Source organism: Euprymna scolopes, chromosome 3, assembly GCF_053919585.1.
Source record: "Euprymna scolopes isolate OS-2025 chromosome 3, ASM5391958v1, whole genome shotgun sequence".
NCBI lineage: Eukaryota > Metazoa > Mollusca > Cephalopoda > Sepiida > Sepiolidae > Euprymna > Euprymna scolopes.
Genome location: NC_136484.1, coordinates 25,675,162 through 25,692,950, shown reverse-complemented (window position 1 = coordinate 25,692,950; position 17,789 = coordinate 25,675,162). Strand labels below are relative to the sequence as shown.

The following is a 17,789-nucleotide window of genomic DNA, read 5'->3' as shown; positions in this document are numbered from 1 at the left end:
TTTAGTAGATGTAGAAAAAGTTAAGGGAATCGGTTCAGTTCACAGGGTAAGGCCACGGAAAACATGGAAGGAAGTAATAAAAGCAGATTTGACAGCCTGAGGGATAGCCAGAGATCGGTTAAGTTCTAAAAGCTGTTCAACACATGCCAGCATAACAGTGGCTGAGTGGTTAACAATGTACACTGGCAACTTGTGTGCGTGCAAGGTTTGAATCCAATTCATTCCACAGAAACACTTTCACTTAGGGACGTTGGCAACCTTCACGTGGTCCCTTCTAGAAGTACACGGGAAAGAATTCTTAAGAGAAAAAAAAGTTGGGGAAACAAATGCCAGCAAAAATCATCATCATCATCATCATCAGGAATGATGCTTAACAAAAACAACAAACCTGTACAACAGATGTTAAATTTCATAGGATGATGATGATGATATAAAACTAAATATTCAAAGTATAGTGTATTCTTTAATACATTTTCAGCCGTCAAAAAGTAGAAAAAAATGATTTTCTATAACTTTAACACTGCATTTATTAATCTGAAACCTATCAAGTAAAAGTTTTAATAAATTATTTTTCCAGTTTTAATTAAAAATCATTTCATTATGAAACTTTTCTAGGAATTATATAAACACAGAAGTTAATATTTTCATTAGTAGATTGTCTTATGCTATAGTTTTCAGCACCATCTGTTGAACAGAAAGGAATCATTTTCTTGCATTTACAATATTTATTCATGTTTAAATTAGAAAAAAAGTTAATTGAAAGTTTCATAATGAATCACTAAACTTGATCTAACATGCTAAGAATGGTCTGATACATTTGAAAATGGAGTTAGGGCTTAAGAAAAAAAATCATGGAAACGTATTAATTTTTATGTTTTAATTTTTTTTCAAACAGAGCTAAACATATATATATATATATATATATATATGTTTAAATTAGAAAAAAGTGCATCAAAAGTTATATAATAAATCACTAAAATTGCAAGAACTTACAGAACCACATTTTGATGATTAAATAGACAGTGAAAACAAAACATCATATAGAAAGTATAGGAATAACATCCAGCAGTACCAAAACAACAAATGAGTCAATATGTTGTGTAAAGTGGGGGTGTCTTAAGACTACAACCTGCAGGCCAGATTTCGCCCACCAAAATCTTTAATCTGGTCTGTGAAACTGTTATGGAAAATGTAAAAATATTCAAAAATTTTTTTTAAATAGAAACGTATGAAAATAGTGTGGTTGTTTTTCTTTTTGTCCATAAAATGATTAAAAGAATGAGGTTTTGGAGAACCAGTTTCATTAAAAAGCAAACCTATTAAGCAAAACAGTATAAAACATGTCCGTTTTTTTTTTTGTTTTTTATTTTAAAAATATATTTTGGTCAGCATGGCTCTAAAAAGTCAGCAATATGAACCCTCGTCTAAAAATTTCAGAGACTCCTGGTGTAAAGGACGACTGACTTGTGACTACATTTACTCTAGATAAGTTTAGCCTGCTCCTTTTAACGAATTCACTGAGTACCAAATAAGATTCTGACCCAGCACAGTCATTCATTATGAACACAGAGATGAGTGAACATCATAGATAGAATAGAGATTGGTTGTCACTCGTTTTAATAATGTCAATGGATGGCTATGATTGGTCAGTCCTTATTCAAGAAGTTTGCAAGGTCCAAATTCTTTTGTTACTCCAAATAATGAAATGGAAAAGGATGGATTGGATTCATCTACAAGCTCTACTCAAAGAACAGTATTGCCATCAAATGAATTCAAGGCAGTAATTAATGAAAGTTATGAAATTAGCTAAAGGAAAGTTATATTTCAATAAAATTATAATATAAAAACATGTAAATATGAAAATGTGGTGTTTGTTCAAGATCATAACGATAAAGGAAAAATTGAATTTCAACTAAGAGCAATGTTATTGTCATGTTAAAATTAGCAACATATCTTACGAAAAATAATCAAGAAGTAATCATTAACGAAAATTGCTTTCAAAGATATTACAAGTTATACTCAATAATAAAGAGTTACGTCCCTTGTTTAAGTTATATTCTAAAATAATAATAGCAGATTGTTGGATCGTGAAAGCAAATGGTTTATGTAAATGTAGTAATATGTTACTAATTTCGACACGTCAATTAAATAGATAACCTTGTTTTTAGTTAATTTTCAATTTTCATTATTATTTCAAAGAAGCACCAGCCGAAAATGTTTATTATGCAGGCAATAATATCTAACAACAATTAAGTTCAAAAAGTGCTGACATCTACCGAATAATTTACATGCAGCTCAAGTACAAAAATTAAAACGAGTTTTTGAAACTTGATTTTACTACATTTCATTTTTAGTTATTTATAAAAACAAATTGATAATGTACGTCATTAATGACATTTAATAAAAACAAACAAACAAAAAAAGCCCCCCCCCCCCGAAAAAAAAAAAAAAAAAAAAAAAAAAAGCACACACACATTAACAATTCAAGCAGATTTATGCCAAATAAATCCAAAGGACAACATCAAAATTGCTTAAAAGATCACATACCACATTATACAAACCAATGCTCCATCGTTCAAATACTACCTGGCCGGAAAAACCATTAACCATGGCAAACCAAAACTGTAAGAATATAAGATAGAATTGCCAAAAAAAGCCCAAAGGGGGGAAAAGAACCAGAGAGTTGAGGTCACGTTATATCATGGAATTTCTCGGTTGAAATTGAGAACTGAAAGAATATTTTCTTTCCTTAAAGAGATTTTGTTATTTAATGATAAAATAAATTTATTTCTATCATCCAAATTTTTCAATCAACAATTGTGAATATTTATTCTTGTGTGGGATTTTGAAGGAGTTAAAGAGGATTTTGAATTGTAGGGAGGATGTCGCAAGAAAAAATATTCACAAAATGAAATTGATATTTTAATATTCCAAAAACATTATAAATAAAAAAAAACAATTTGTATTTGTTTGCATCTTGAATGTTATTCTCCCAACGTTTTAACTGATGTAACCTCTGACCTTTCTACAGGTATGTCTTGTCATACTTTGGAATATGTCAAATAGATACATGAACGCATGACACAATGGATAAAAGTGTTAAATAATAAGTTTTAAGTGACAGTGTTTGAAGATTGAAGGTTCAATCCTCAGTAATGACAATACTAAGAATAAAATCAAGAATTACTTTGGATTTCTACTCTGTCATGGCTGTCGGAATATGAACAACTAGCCCCATGAATTAAAAAGGGGTGCCGTTGAAGACACACCCGAAGAAGGATGGAGGTTACATCAGCCAAAACAATGAAAATAACATCCAAGATGAGAACAGTAGCCTGAATAATCCAAATTATCAATCCTTATCTCAAAATTTCCAAAGCATAAAATCAGCAATTATTGAAGTTCTTTAAATTTCATGATCAGTTTTGAAATACCTGGCAACTGAAGAATTTTTTTTTATTACATTCAACTATTTTAAAAAAGTGCATTTTTTCAAGACTCAGAAAACCAAGAGAAATTCCAATTACTGCACTTACCAAAACTATAAATAAAAAAGGGGAAAAAGCATTAATAGATGGACCCATTCCTTGGTAAGTTTGAAGTAGGTTAGAAGTGGGTTGGTTTTGTTTTTTATCATTTAATCGAGAGATCACATACCACATTGTAAAAACCAAGAGTCCACCTTTCAAACAGAATTTGTCCTGAGAAAGCACAAACAATATTGAACCAGAGCTGAAATAAACATTAATAAGGAGAAGAAAAACATAAACAAGCAGAAGATTTGCATAAACAATTCATATTTGCCACAAAACTGAATCTTATATAATAAGTAGAGTCAGTATTTACTTCTTTCTCATAGGAAGATGTGACACAAGGTTAGGAAGATGGGGGAAGTCAAGCCAGTGCCTTAAAAGGAGAAGCACTTTGGCCATTTAAAATTTGCCTGGGCAGTCCTGTTAGCATTCCCTGGTAAGGACACCTCAGGCAGTAAGCAAGAAACTTATTCCCCCTGAAAGACGGGAGTCAGCAGCATGGGAGGTTGGACCTCCTAGGACTACACAGGACCCTAACCCTAACCTCAGTCAATAGGGAACAGGTAATTTAAAGAAATGCTCCATACTCTGTTGACTTCCGAGTCAGTCGATTAACCATTTCTTTGATGTAAAAGAGACCTTTTAATATAAGGTTCATACTTAAATTTGTTGCAATATAGACACATGGTTTTCATTTATATATTTAAATACGAGGGGCGTTCCAAAGATAATACCTCCTATTGTTTATTCTGCCTGAATAGATCAGAGGGGGATTGCAAATTTCATTGTTATGATAACTGAACTTATGCATGCATGACCTGAAAGTTTCATCTCTCTATTGCAGATATTGATGGTGTGAGACTAAGAAAGCAACCCCAGTCATGGACGTACATCAGATGCAGAGATAAGTCATTGAATTCTTGGCAAAAGTACATTGAGAATAATGGTGACTATGTAGAAAAATAAATTCTGGGGCACAAAAGGTTGCTCGTTTTAATGGTACCACTCCCGTCTTCGTAGCTCTTCAAAATTTTAGATATAAAAAAAAGGAGGCTTTACTTTCGGAACAACCATCATATATTAATATGAAATTAAAAAAGCTACTTCTAGCAAGTGTTTGAAATTAACTTGCAATAAAAAGAATGCAAAATAAATAATGATGCTTACTTAAATTTGTTTTCTATATAAACATGGTTTTCACTTTTATTAAATTCCTTTGTAGGTTATACATTTAAATGGAATAATATAAAAATTAAAAAGAAAAGGTCATTTAGATATTTGAGCAAGTATTTTGAATTAATTTACAATAAAATGAATGCAAAATTAACAGAAATAAAAACCGACCATAATTGACATAAAAATCCACCAACCCAGTTTCATCCGAATGGTGGGAATTTGAGTAACTGAACTGAAGTAGCAATGTTGGTGATCTCAATTTGGAATACAAATAAACCTTATTATTAGGTTGGTGGAAAAATAATTTTTTTTTTTTTTTACGTTTAACTTCATGTCAAAAAATGACATTATTTTTGTACCAACCTAATATATACAAGTTAAAGATTTTGGATGATTAATTTTTATTTCAACTTTGTTCTTATTTATTTACCTCCCCACGAGAGCAGAGTTAAATACAAGGTCAGTTTTTAACATAGGGGAAAATACAGATCCACAAAAAAAGGGAACTCTGGATTGGAATAAAAAAAATAAAAATTGTATCAATCTAGATAGATTTTTCTTCACAAACTATTAAAAAAAAAAAAAAGAAAAAAGAAAAAAAGAAAAAAAAAAAAAAGAACAAGTATAATATCGAAACAGATACTAAACTTTGATCTAAGCAAAAAAGACTAAATTATGCATAAATCTAAAATGTCTTTCATCAATGACAGTTTTTATTTTGATTCTTGAGGTTACACATTAAAGGAAATTGATTTTCCAACAACAAATAACCGATTACCAAGAAAACAAAATAATTTACAAAATTATACATTAAAATAGTTTGTATTAGTGTTGGAATGATTAATTAGAATCGAAAAATCAGAACTATTTGAAGTATCGGAATCAGAAAAAAATTTCTATTTTGCGACACCAAAAACAACTCTTATTTTTATTTGTTTGCTTTTGTTTAAAACTTAATTTTTCATGACTCATATAAATGATAAATATTTATTGATTTTAAACTATCAGTAAAACTAAAATTTATATTACAGTCTCCTTCTCCCAATCAACTCTATATTTAGAAATTAAAAAGAATTGGAATCAGTAATTGTATCGGAATTGGGAAAATCATTGGAATTATTAGTTTGTATTATTTTGATTATTATTTTCATCTTGGTTGTTATTTTAAGTTTCAGACAATGTAACCTCTAACAAGTGCAGTTTTGCAAATTTAACTTCGAATTGACACATTCATAAAAAAAAAAAAAAGTAAATACAGGGTTCAGTTCAAAACTTTAAGAGATGAACCTGAAGATGGTCGGAGATTATATTAATCTCCGACCATCTTCAGGTTCATCTCTTAAAGTTTTGAACTGAACCCTGTATTTTAAGTTGAAAAAAAAAACCCCAACTAATTAATAGAATGTACTTTTGCAAAGCAAAAAAGCAAATCATATGTATGGGAGTGGCAACAAAATTAATTTTTATTGCCACTCCCATGTATATGATTCTATTATTAGTGTGATAAATAGTAGCCCAACTTTAGAAATATAGAAATGTTATATTCAATTTTTATTAAAATTCTGCAAACATTCTTCTGAAAAATGTTGTTTGAAAGATCTTAGAGAATCTACTTTCTTTGCAACAAACTTGTATTTGTTCCAATTCATGTTATCTGTGAATGTTAGACCAAGAAGTTTGAATGATGGACCATCAAGTAGGGTGCTTATTAACCAAAGCATCAGTGTTTGGAAAGTTTTCTTATAATTGTTTAAGGAAATGAGCTTTGTTTTAACAGTGTTTCTTTTTTTACTTTCTCTTCAATTATTTCCCTCTTTAATTTATGTTTTTTTACTCCTTTATGTATACTATATATATCCATTTTTTTCTTTCTTTCATCTTATGTTAACCTCAATCCACTTTTACGATACCTACTGACATTTATTCAAAAGGATTTAATTTACTATCAATCATTCGTATTAAATGGTTTCTTATCAAATGATTTATAAAGTGGAAACAATAATTAATTCCGGACAATATTAAAAATAGACTCCACATTTACATACATAAACGATAACTGTCACTTACCTCTATGACATATAAGCATATATTCTTATAGAAAGAATACAATATCAATTTACATAATCTTGAATAGCTCCATGCTCCATGGACGAGTAATAATTTATTAAGATATCGGAACTGAAAAAAAGAGAAAAGAAAAAATATTCATGTTTTTCAAAAAAAATAACAATATAGACGTGGAGCATCAAATTTAGTTTTGGTAAATTTTGGAAGCGTGAGAGTTTTGAAGGATGTTGCTTTTTAGTGCTCAACAACTCATGCAAGCAGTTTGAGTTCTTATTTTGAATTCGACTTAATTAAAAAAAAAAAAAAAAGCAAAACACAGAAAAATCCTTGTGATGTCATGAAACAAAAATATATTACAAAAATCACATAAATTGCTCAAATAATTCTTTTATAACTAAGTAACTAAGAAAATAAAAATGTATGATATTTAGCAAAACAAAATACATACAAAATCTCGGTAGACAAAAAAAAAAAAAATTGATTTATTTCTGTGATTTTTAGAATATGACACCTTCATACCATGACAAGTATGTACATCAAACATTTTTCTGTATATTTTTGTTTTTTTAATTAAATCAAATTATAAATAAGAACTGCAGTTTGTTCCAACCTTTCTGAGCATAAAAAAATGCTTCTGAAAGTCATAAGACCTGTGCAGATTTTTGACTTTGTAAGCATTTCCATGTATGTTGGACACAAGGACATCAAAAAGGTGCTCAGAGTGATTTTTGGTGAGTTGGTTGATAATTTTGTGGATGTTTATCAAGTGTTAATTGATATCTTTTATTCCTCAACTGTTGATCTGAATTTGTGCAGACAGAATACAGTAGTTGGCATTTTATAAATGATGTTTTTAAAGCAATACTATTTAACAGGAATTTACAATTTCTTAAAATATATATTTCTACTTATATCAAGTTAGGTATGTGTATTTATATATTTCTATGTATAGTCTTTACTCCCAATTTATTTTAGGAATTTTTGAATACAGCTGCTAAACAAATGGCTATATTTAGTTTTAATTTCATGCAAGAAGACAAAGAGAAGAATCCCATTGTAATAAAATTCAAATACCTTTAATTTTTTTAGAAATTTTAATAGGAATTAGACATCGATTAATAAATATTCCCCCAATTTCAGTTTCTTTGGAATATTTTAAGAGAATTTAGGGTATAAAAATGAACTTAACCATGACTAATGTTTGTACAAAATTTCCCCCCAAAAAACAAGGCATGGTTATTGAGAAACTGTGAACAAACGAATAAAGGAATGATTTAGAGAGCAATTTTACCCCTATAATACCACCTAAGGGGGCGGGGGAGCAACCAAAGTTATCCTAGAAAATCCGTTGTGGCAAAAATTTACTTTCACCATGACTAATGTTTGAAAAATTAAAAAAAAAAAATCAGAGGCATGGTTATTTAGAAAAGTGCAAACAAACGAACAGGAGTGAATTACTAGGTCCAATCCCTCCTTTGTCGGGGGACCAAAAAGGAGTTTTAAGGGAATAAATATGAACAAAACCTCTCATTTGAAAGTTTTAATATATCAGATCCGCATTTATATTGTGATTTTATTTCTAGAATTTTTATTCCAATTTTACTCAAAATTCATGATTTTAATAATAAATGATGTTTAAAATTTAAGGCTTAAGCTTAAAAGGTTCTAAAAAAGAAAATGAAATTGAGGGAATCTTGCTTAATTGTTGTCTAATGACCATGGATCAAATTAAATGCAAATCTGAAATATTTAAATTAAATTGAAGATTAAAGATAAAAATGTTCTTTTTCCATTAGCATTTTTTATCAACAATTATTTTAAATATCTATAAATAAAACAGTAAATGTATGTGTGTTTGTGTCTGTTTGAAGATATTTAACTGATAAACTACTGGTCACATAGCACTAAAATTAACAGGAAATAGTAATCATACACCAAGGATGTTTTATAATGAGTAAAATCTTTGGGTACTTATACAGTTTAATTAAGACATTAAAAAATAAAAATATTGAAAAATAAAAAGTTATACTGTATATACCTGTTATGGAATGAAGTTCTCGGAAAAAAAAATTTCACTTGATTTGATCAAGTAGTTTTTTTTTTTTTACAAAGGAAAATCAAATTTTAATGAGATTGATCGTATTGTTGCCATTTGCCTGTTTATAGATATGAGGAGGAGGTGCCGTTAAACAAAAAAGGACAAAATGAAAAAAAGGATTAAAAAAAAAACAAAAAAAAAAACAACTCTAAAATAAGTGAAAAAAAAAACAAAAAAAAACCCTAAAATATTTTTCCATGTATTTTTTCTGCCCATGTTTCAAAATAATCTCGTCAAATTTTGACAAACTTTAAAAGGTGATTGGGGTTATCTCCCCTGGGGCTCCCTCCTCGTAAGCAAAAAATCAAGATGGACACTACCGATCGATCTCATTAAAATTTGATTTTCCGCTGTAAAACTACTTGATCAAATAAAGTGATTTTTTTTTGTATGAAAACTTTATTCCATAACGATTGTGTACAATATAATTTTTTTCCAATATTTTCATTTTTTAATGTCTTCATTAAAGTACCAATCTTTGTTTGGATGAATAACACATACAGAAATATGTCGGCAAGTTGAAATGCAAAATGTTCATTTCAACTTGCCAACATATTTCTATTAGTTTATGCATGTGAATATTCAGTCATAGCTAGAAGTGGTTGGAGCGCTAAATGTTTTGTTTCAATTCTAGCTGATGACATCAAAGTCATTTCTTTAAACTTTTGAAATCAATACTATATATTCAGTACAATATACTATTCAATAGAGAATTGGCTTTATAATAATAAATATGAAGTCTGCATGCCCACCGCTCATAAAAAAAAAAAATTTGGTCATTTAAGTTAATAAATATTAATTTTTAATAAGAATGTTTAAAAGAACAAAAAACATGATAATCTTTCATATTTTAAGCAAGCACATTAATTTTTAGAGTCTACAGTGATGATCTTTTCAACCAACGCATTTCAGGTGCAAACATTATCACGTACTTACGTGTCATGTCAAAATTAGTATAAATTCCAAAAGTTATGAAAAATGATTTAATAGTTGATGTGCCAGACATATTTTTAATTGAAATCATCCATAATTACGTTTCATTTAAAAATGGCGGTACATATGTAGTTAATCAAAATTATTGATTGCAGTTACTTCACCGAAGATCTTGCAAACGTTCCAACATTAAAATATGTAATAAAGATATAAATTACTAAACACAGTAATTTTTATTTTTACTCGTAATTTTTTTTTTTTCTACTGGATCATTTTTTGTAATTTTTAGAATTTATACTAATTTTGACATGACATGTAAGTACATATTTTCACCTGAAAATGCATTGGTTAAAAAAAAAAAAAAAAAAAAATCTACACAAGCATCAAATGACTTTCAGAATTACTTTTACAATATATTCTAAAATAATCTTAGTCCCATAATCAAGACATAAGATTTTTTAAAATGTTAAAATATATCTTAAGACTTGACATTTTTATCAGTTCATTGTATATCAATAAATTATAAAGAAAAGGAAAACCGATTTGTTATTAATATTACATACCTGAGCTATAGCATAGTCCGAGGCACATGCTGCTTGCATCCCCTCATTACCACTAATACCAACACCAACATGAGCAGACTATAGAAAGAAAACAAAATTTAGAATTAGAAATAAACACAGACAAGTTGACATTTATGAACTTAAATAAAAACTTTTCCTAAAAAAAAACAAAAAACAAGACAAGGCATGAAGTCACTTAATGTAAAGAGCTAACAAGAAAAAAAGAAAGATGATTGTAGTAAAGACAGGAGATGCTTATTGAACTTGGTCTTTTCGAGACTAAGATTAAAAGTAGAAGAAAAGCAGTCATCAGGAAGACAGTTCCACAAGCTTGAAGTTCTTGGAAAGAAGTGACTGGAATATGAAACTTTATTACAATGAGGTATCAAATTGATGAAGACCACTAGACTAACCAGTCAAACGAGCTAGAACAAAAGAAGGAGGGACTAAATCAGACAATTCTGAAGAACACAAACATGATAATCTATAAGTACATGAAATCTATATATATAAAAGCGAAAATGTATGCATGTATGTATGTACGCTTTTCCTCAATGTCCACAAAAGGGTTCTTTCAGAGAAGCGCTTGCTCGGTTCACAATTTCTTAAAACTTTTTATATCATCTATAAATTGTAATATCTCAGAGTTATCCACGGAGCTCGCCTGTCTATTTAATTTTATTGACTTTCAAACGTTAATTATTCGATATTTTCCCGCATCAGCACGCGTTACATTCGGTTTTCGGTATAAAAAAAAAAAAGCGAAACTCGACTCTAATCACAGGCTGAAAGCCAGTTGTCTCAAGAGAGCTAAGTAACGTTTGTTCAATGTCGACTTCGTCATATCAGACTGTAGCTTTCATTTCGCTCCTCCTAATAAACAGGGAGCAGGTTTTTAAAAACAAACAAACCGATTTATTCACCTCATTCAAAACTGTCCCACACAAAATGCTTACTGCTGAATACCTATCGCCATCACGTCAATCAAAAACGCGCACCTGTTTTTTTTTAACACTTTACTATTTTCCAGCTGCGCATCGTGAAGGCTTTGTTTTTTTTTTCACATTTTTGGATTTTTTTCACATACCCCGAAAAACACCCGAGCAACGCTGGGTACACCTCGCTAGTCTTATATAAAAAAATAAAGCTGTCTGAGGTAATGCACTCATTAAAAGAGTAACTTTTTTTTCTTTTTTTTTTTTTTTTTTTTACAAGTGAATCACAACTTATCAAGGCCTGAAGACCACTCGAAGATAAGGATTAATAGATGTAAGGTGCTCAATGAGGCAACAGCGTAATGATTGTTAGCAGTGGAAATTGGGTAGAATTTGATTATCTAAGGAGACAGCTCAACAAGAACTTGTTTACATTGGACTTAAAAACGGCCATGTCGTAGTTAGTTCGAAAGCAGGCCCACAGTATAGAGTTCCACAAGCAGACAGTTCTTGGAAAAAAAACTTTGTTGTGGGGAAAAATGATTGTAATAATAAAAAAAATTTTTTTTTAAAAATCAAAAAAAAAAAAAAAAAAAAAAATCAACATTTTTGATAATTCATTTTGTTTTTTAAATACTGAATTCTTTTTTACTCGCCTTCCTAAGAGGGCAGAATTAGACAAAAGTTCAAGTTTTAATGTAGGAAAAATGCAGCTCCTCTAAGAAGGTCACTTTGGATTCAGACAAAAAACAAAAAATGCTTCATTATAGAAGGATTTCTCCTTCATTGATTGAGGACAGAACAGATGTTACACCTTGAATTATTTATTTGCAAAATATAAAACATATTTCAACAGATTAGGCACACTTTAATCGAAGCCTGAAAGTATAGAAAATACCGATTCAAATTTAAGTTTGCCCTTTATTATTTATTCATATTAGATGAACTTAGTTTTATTTTATTGAAAATATTTGTTTATTAAATAAGAGTTGTTCCAAAAACAATACCCCTATTTTTTTTTAAACTCAAAAAGTTGAAGAGCTATGAAGACAGGAGTGGTACAATTCAAACAAGCAACCTTTTGTGCTCCAGAATGTATTTTTCTACATAGTCACCACCATTCTCAATGCACTTTTGCCAGGAATTCAATGACACATCTCTGCTTCTGACACATGTTCATGACAGGAATTGCTTTCTTAGAGTCTGATACCATCAATATCTGCAACAGAGATGAAACTTTCAGGTTATGAATGCAGGAGTTCAGTCATCATAACAATGCAATTTGCAATCCTGATCTATTAGAGTAGAATAAAAAAAAAATATTGACATTACTTCTGGAATGCCACTCATATATTTCTCTTTGTGTCTGTCTGTCCATTCCATGTTTTCTTATGAACTACTCGATCAATCTGGCTGAAATTTTGTATGAACCCCTGTTATGATGAGATACAGCAAACTAAGTATTATGGTATCCGAACGTACAAAAACGAGCACAAATTCAATCATCAATTTGGCATAAAGCACTCATTCTACATCAACGGGTTTTTTGCCCATTTTTAACTGACTAAAAAAGTTTAATTTATTATATTGTGAAAAATACGAATAAGATACCCGAGAAGGAAAAACATTTTTAAATAAACATTTTTAAATAAACGCATCCATTGTGAAGTATCCTATATATGAAATTGGAATTTGATATTGTCAATCAAGCACAAAAAATGGATGTTTCTGTTTTATTATGATTACCAAGGGAGAGTTGTGTATGCAATGTGATGATGTATGAAAGTGAGGATTGAGGACATGCGTTGCATGAAGTGATATAATGATACAATGGGTATGTAATGTGAGCCTTAAATACAAGCTTAGATCTGATAATTTCAGAGGAAGATAAAATTTGAACAGTTTAGAGAGATGTGTGCAAAAGAGGAGACTTTATTGATATGGTCATGTTGAAAGAATGGATGAATGACAAGTCTTAAGTTAGTAAATGTAGACCAGTTGATCTAACAGGGGAAAACATGGGAGGAAGTGATATGGATGGATTTGAAAGAAAGACGGTTACATAAAAACCTGCCCAGAGATAAAGCAACTAAGTTTCAGTAATTAATTTACTCATGCCAGCATGTAAAGCTTCTACTTCTTCTAATTGATTGATCAACTAATTCATTGTTTCTTGTTTTTTTTATGAAAATTGCTCCAGACAAGGCATGAAACCACTTGATGTAAGGAGCTAAAAAATACTTTGTGATCAAAACCTTGTCAATGATAATTGTTATATGGAATAGATTCTGACCCAGAAAACAGCAATTCTTCCTTCTTTGTCAGAAACATCACTCCTGGAATGTGAGGACTAAAAGACAAAGTAGACAAAGTATGAGAAGTGAGAGTTAGGTGGCTGTCAAAGTAGGTGCACTTTCTACTTTAAAATGTATACAAGTTTTAAACCAGTCAATTGTTTTATATTGGTTTAATATGAAAGCCTTACAGCAGTTATCTAACAAATATACTAATCTGTATACAAACCTTAAAAATGTTAATTGGATGTGCAATGTGATTATTAAAAACAGATTTAGATGTGATAACCTCAAAAGAAAATTAAATCGTGTCAATATAAGAAGATGTGTGCAGAACAGAATACTTTGTTGGTATGGTCACATTGAAAAGAATGAAAGTTTTATGGTTAGTAGATGTAAAACAATTGAGGTAGCAAAAGGCTAAGAAAAATACAGGAGAAGGTGATAGAAAGGATAAAGATCTGCCCAGATATAGTTTAGATTGGCCGTGAATTTCTAAAAGCTGTCCAACATATGCCATCATATAAAATGAACCATTAAACTGAACATGATGATGATGACTAGTTATGTTTTTTGTTTAGGGAAGAATTCAAGACCTGAAAATTTGTAAATCAATTTTACATTAAAAAAATTATTCAATTATAGATATTAAATAATCACAGAGTATGTCAATAGTTTCTGAAATAATTCAAAGTGAACATTTATATTTAATAATCTAAAATGAAATTTCATACCTGAATCATGCCGACGTCATTGGCTCCATCCCCAATAGCTAACGTGATAGTTTTTACAGAATTTTTCACCAGCTCAACCATCTCAGATTTCTGGATGGGAGACACTCTAAAAAGAGAATGCACAAAACCATGGTAGAGTTCAAGAATATTCCTCAATTAAAATAAATAATATAAACGCAGTTGTGATATGTTGCTTGTTTAATATTGTAAACAAAGATTATTTAAAAAGTAGTTCATTAACTAGCTAGCTGTATATACCCAAGGTTGCCAGGTAAAAAAAACATATTGCAAGGCGGAGGGTTTTGTCACATTATTTAAGATACACCAAATATTCTAAGTCGTTAGGATTTTCCTAAAAGTTGAACATATTTTGGATTTTTGGAATCAGAAGACATAGTAATCTTGATCTATGAAATTCAAACAGGGAGATAAAATCTCATAGCTTAAAGGGAAATAACTCATAGGTTAAATGCAGCCAATGTTGGTTCTACTAATTAAAAATAAATTAAATGTATCAACTTTATATAATATTTCTTAATAGAATACTTAAAACAATTCTATTACTAATTTCCATTAAAAAAATTAGAGCTAATTGTTAAAACAGATTTTTGCTAATGTAATATGCAAATGAGATAACCTTGAATGTTGATTCCTTTTGAATAAATAGCATATACTGAAATCACACAAAAAAAGAACACAAGAGTCCGTTTTCAGTATTAAAATCTATTTGTGAAATAGTGTACTTTTTGTATATATTAACCAAATTGTGAACTGACAGGAATACAACTTTATTATATGTTTAACAGATATGTTTAAACGATAAGTATTAGTGATGCACATTGTAAATAATATCAAAAACATGCTGCACATCAAACAAAATTCTAATCAAGAAATGACCGCATCCCCTCCAATCAAAATTCTTAAGGAAGGGCAAAATATTTGACCTCATTTATCAAAGATAAAATCTCTCAAAATTTTACAATAAGATTTGCTTTTAGCGATGAGCTGCATTTTTCTTTAACATATACACCATAAGCATAACATACTGATTCTTGTTAGATCACTAAAGTTAAGCAACATTGAACCTAGTAAATACCAGATTTTTTTTTTTTTACAAGGTAGTTATCACTTATCAAGGCCCGGAAGCCACTTGGGGATAAGAGTTATAAGTGACCATTCTGAAATACCAGCCATTGCATGTGTTAGGATAGCGATATCTCACTGCAAAAGTAACTTTTATATTATTTTGACAAAGCAGGATACATATGTAACTGGAAACTGTAACTCCAATATTTCCTATAAACTTCTTCCTTCGGAGTAAGCTAGGTCAATGTTGCAGCAGGATAGGATTCTTTATAGGGTGGCTGACCTGAACCATGATTTAGTCTTTTGCAATATTTCCATATATGTTAATCATTATTCATGCAGACTTTTTTTTTTTTAGTATTTTCCAACTTCCAAACTAGTTGTCCTATGAAAGCTTGAGAGTCTAGCCTACCCTATTCTTTCACCCACAGGTGTGTGTGTGTGTGGGGGGGGGAGAATGATATATTCATACGTTTGCCAAGCTTATAAGCGAAACTGACATTACAATTACAATAGAACTTGGACATAACAGCAAAGAAACTCTGAAGTCAATATTTATTTCCTTGCAAAAACGTTCTTTGTATATTTCTTGCAAACTCTTAAAATAAACTAGTAATTGTTTGAAACAACAAAACACTTTGGATTATTTGGACTACTGTTCTCCTCATCTCAAGTGTAATTTGCACAACGTTTCAATCAATGTCATTTTCAACCTTTATCAGGTGTATCGTGTTGAACTTGACAATCAGTATAGAATTTTGAACGGAACTCCACATGGAGTGAATAAAGGATTCCGTTCAAGATTCTGTGCAGATTGCTAAGTTTGATAGAAAGATTCCCCGAGTTTGACACGATACACCTGAAGAATGTCAGAGGTTGTATCAATAGAAGATGAGAACAGTTGTCTGAATAATTCAAACAATACAAATTATCAAGCCGTATCTCAAAAATTCAGAAACATGAAGGAAAACTCTTGTACACAATTTTTATGTTTATAAGTATCATAACTTTCAGCCTGTGATTAAAAATACATACATACATATATATATATATATATATATATATACATACATACACACACACACACTCAAATCAATGTTTACAATTTGTACAGAAAAAATAATAATCTAATGATTTTATAATGACCCCCCCCCTCAAAAAAAAAAAAAAAACAACAACCATGTACTAACAAAAAATTTATAATTCTTTTTGCAATCCAACTGTATTTGATACAAATAAACTTTCATTTATTCTCAATTCGTTCACTAATTTACATTCATAAATGACCAAATTTAAATGGCAATCAAACAAAAAAATTGTTGGCCATTCATTTAAATATAACAATGTGAAAAATTGTGAATAACTGATACACTACTCTTTGGCTACTGCTTTAATTTGGGATGTGATAAGTGTCTTCAGTCCAGGAATAGTTTGAGGATTATTTTCATCTTTACAATAACCCCACAGATAAAAACCCCTGGAGTAAGGTCCAGTGAGTATCAAACCCATTTAAGATCACATCTACTAATGAAAAGATCACCAAACTGTCCTCATTATCTATTGAATGTCAATTGTTGGATATTTATTACTGAAACTTGGACAAGTCAGGTATAAACTGAAGTTTATTTTGCACCAAATATGGTTGAATTGCAGAAAGGAATGAATTTTATTTATGATTCCATAGTGGTATTAAAATATCAAGTCAATTCAAGTCAATATTAGTTTAATCTCTGATAAAAATCATTTCATAATAAAGAATGAATAAATGCAAAACTTACCTGCAACAAATAACAGATTTACATGAAACAGCAATATCAAGAAAATCTTGCCGGCAATCACAGAGAAGGGCATATTTCAGTGTCTGAAAACATCAGAAAAGAAAATTAATACATTTTCACAAAGACTCCATTGTTTTTTTTTTTTTTTTTTTAAATCATCAAATAACTAGTGACATATTAATCGCTATTAGCAACGATCTCAATAAAATAAGAAACAAGATATTTCAGTTAATGCTAGGAGTCTAACTACATCATTTTTATGCGTTAAATCAAAGAAGCTCAACTCCAAATGAGCAAGAGTTAAATTTTTAAATGAAATCGTATTTCTTCAAGAAGATACGATACGAACAAACTTATATCAACCAGAGAAATTTAAAAATTAATTTACACAATGTTATCCCATTTGTAGATCCTGTACCACAAGACAGTGAAAGATCAACCTGCCTTAAAATGACTTACACTTCACTAGACCAAGGCCTAAAAAATTACTTTTAACTATAAATAACTTTCTACTCAATGATTTTTCATAACTTTTGGATATGTTACTATTTTTGGCATGGCAATTAAGTATGTAACATTGTTGTTTAAACAT

At 29.9% G+C, this 17,789-nt stretch overlaps 1 protein-coding gene across 31 annotated transcripts in view; it reads right to left on the bottom strand.

Moving 5' to 3' along the window:
• The window catches only part of LOC145253848 (phospholipid-transporting ATPase IA-like), a 517,619-nt gene that overhangs the window by 96,404 nt on the left and 403,426 nt on the right, over positions 1-17,789 (bottom strand). For 18 of the 31 annotated variants that reach the window (XR_013863764.1, XR_013863763.1, XR_013863765.1 and 15 more), the window contains 5 exons: positions 17,198-17,280; positions 14,334-14,439; positions 10,371-10,448; positions 6,777-6,887; positions 3,658-3,732 (listed from right to left, as the gene is read on the bottom strand). Coding sequence is in view for 28 of the 31 variants with exons in the window: in XM_080112972.1 (XP_079969098.1) it covers positions 3,658-3,732; positions 6,777-6,887; positions 10,371-10,448; positions 14,334-14,439; positions 17,198-17,280 (453 nt within the window). In the remaining 3 variants the exon portion in view is untranslated. Of the gene's footprint in view, positions 1-2,547; positions 2,623-3,657; positions 3,733-6,776; positions 6,888-10,370; positions 10,449-14,333; positions 14,440-17,197; positions 17,281-17,789 lie in introns of all 31 variants that reach the window. The other 13 variants (XM_080112987.1, XM_080112989.1, XM_080112990.1 and 10 more) reach the window with 1 other exon arrangement.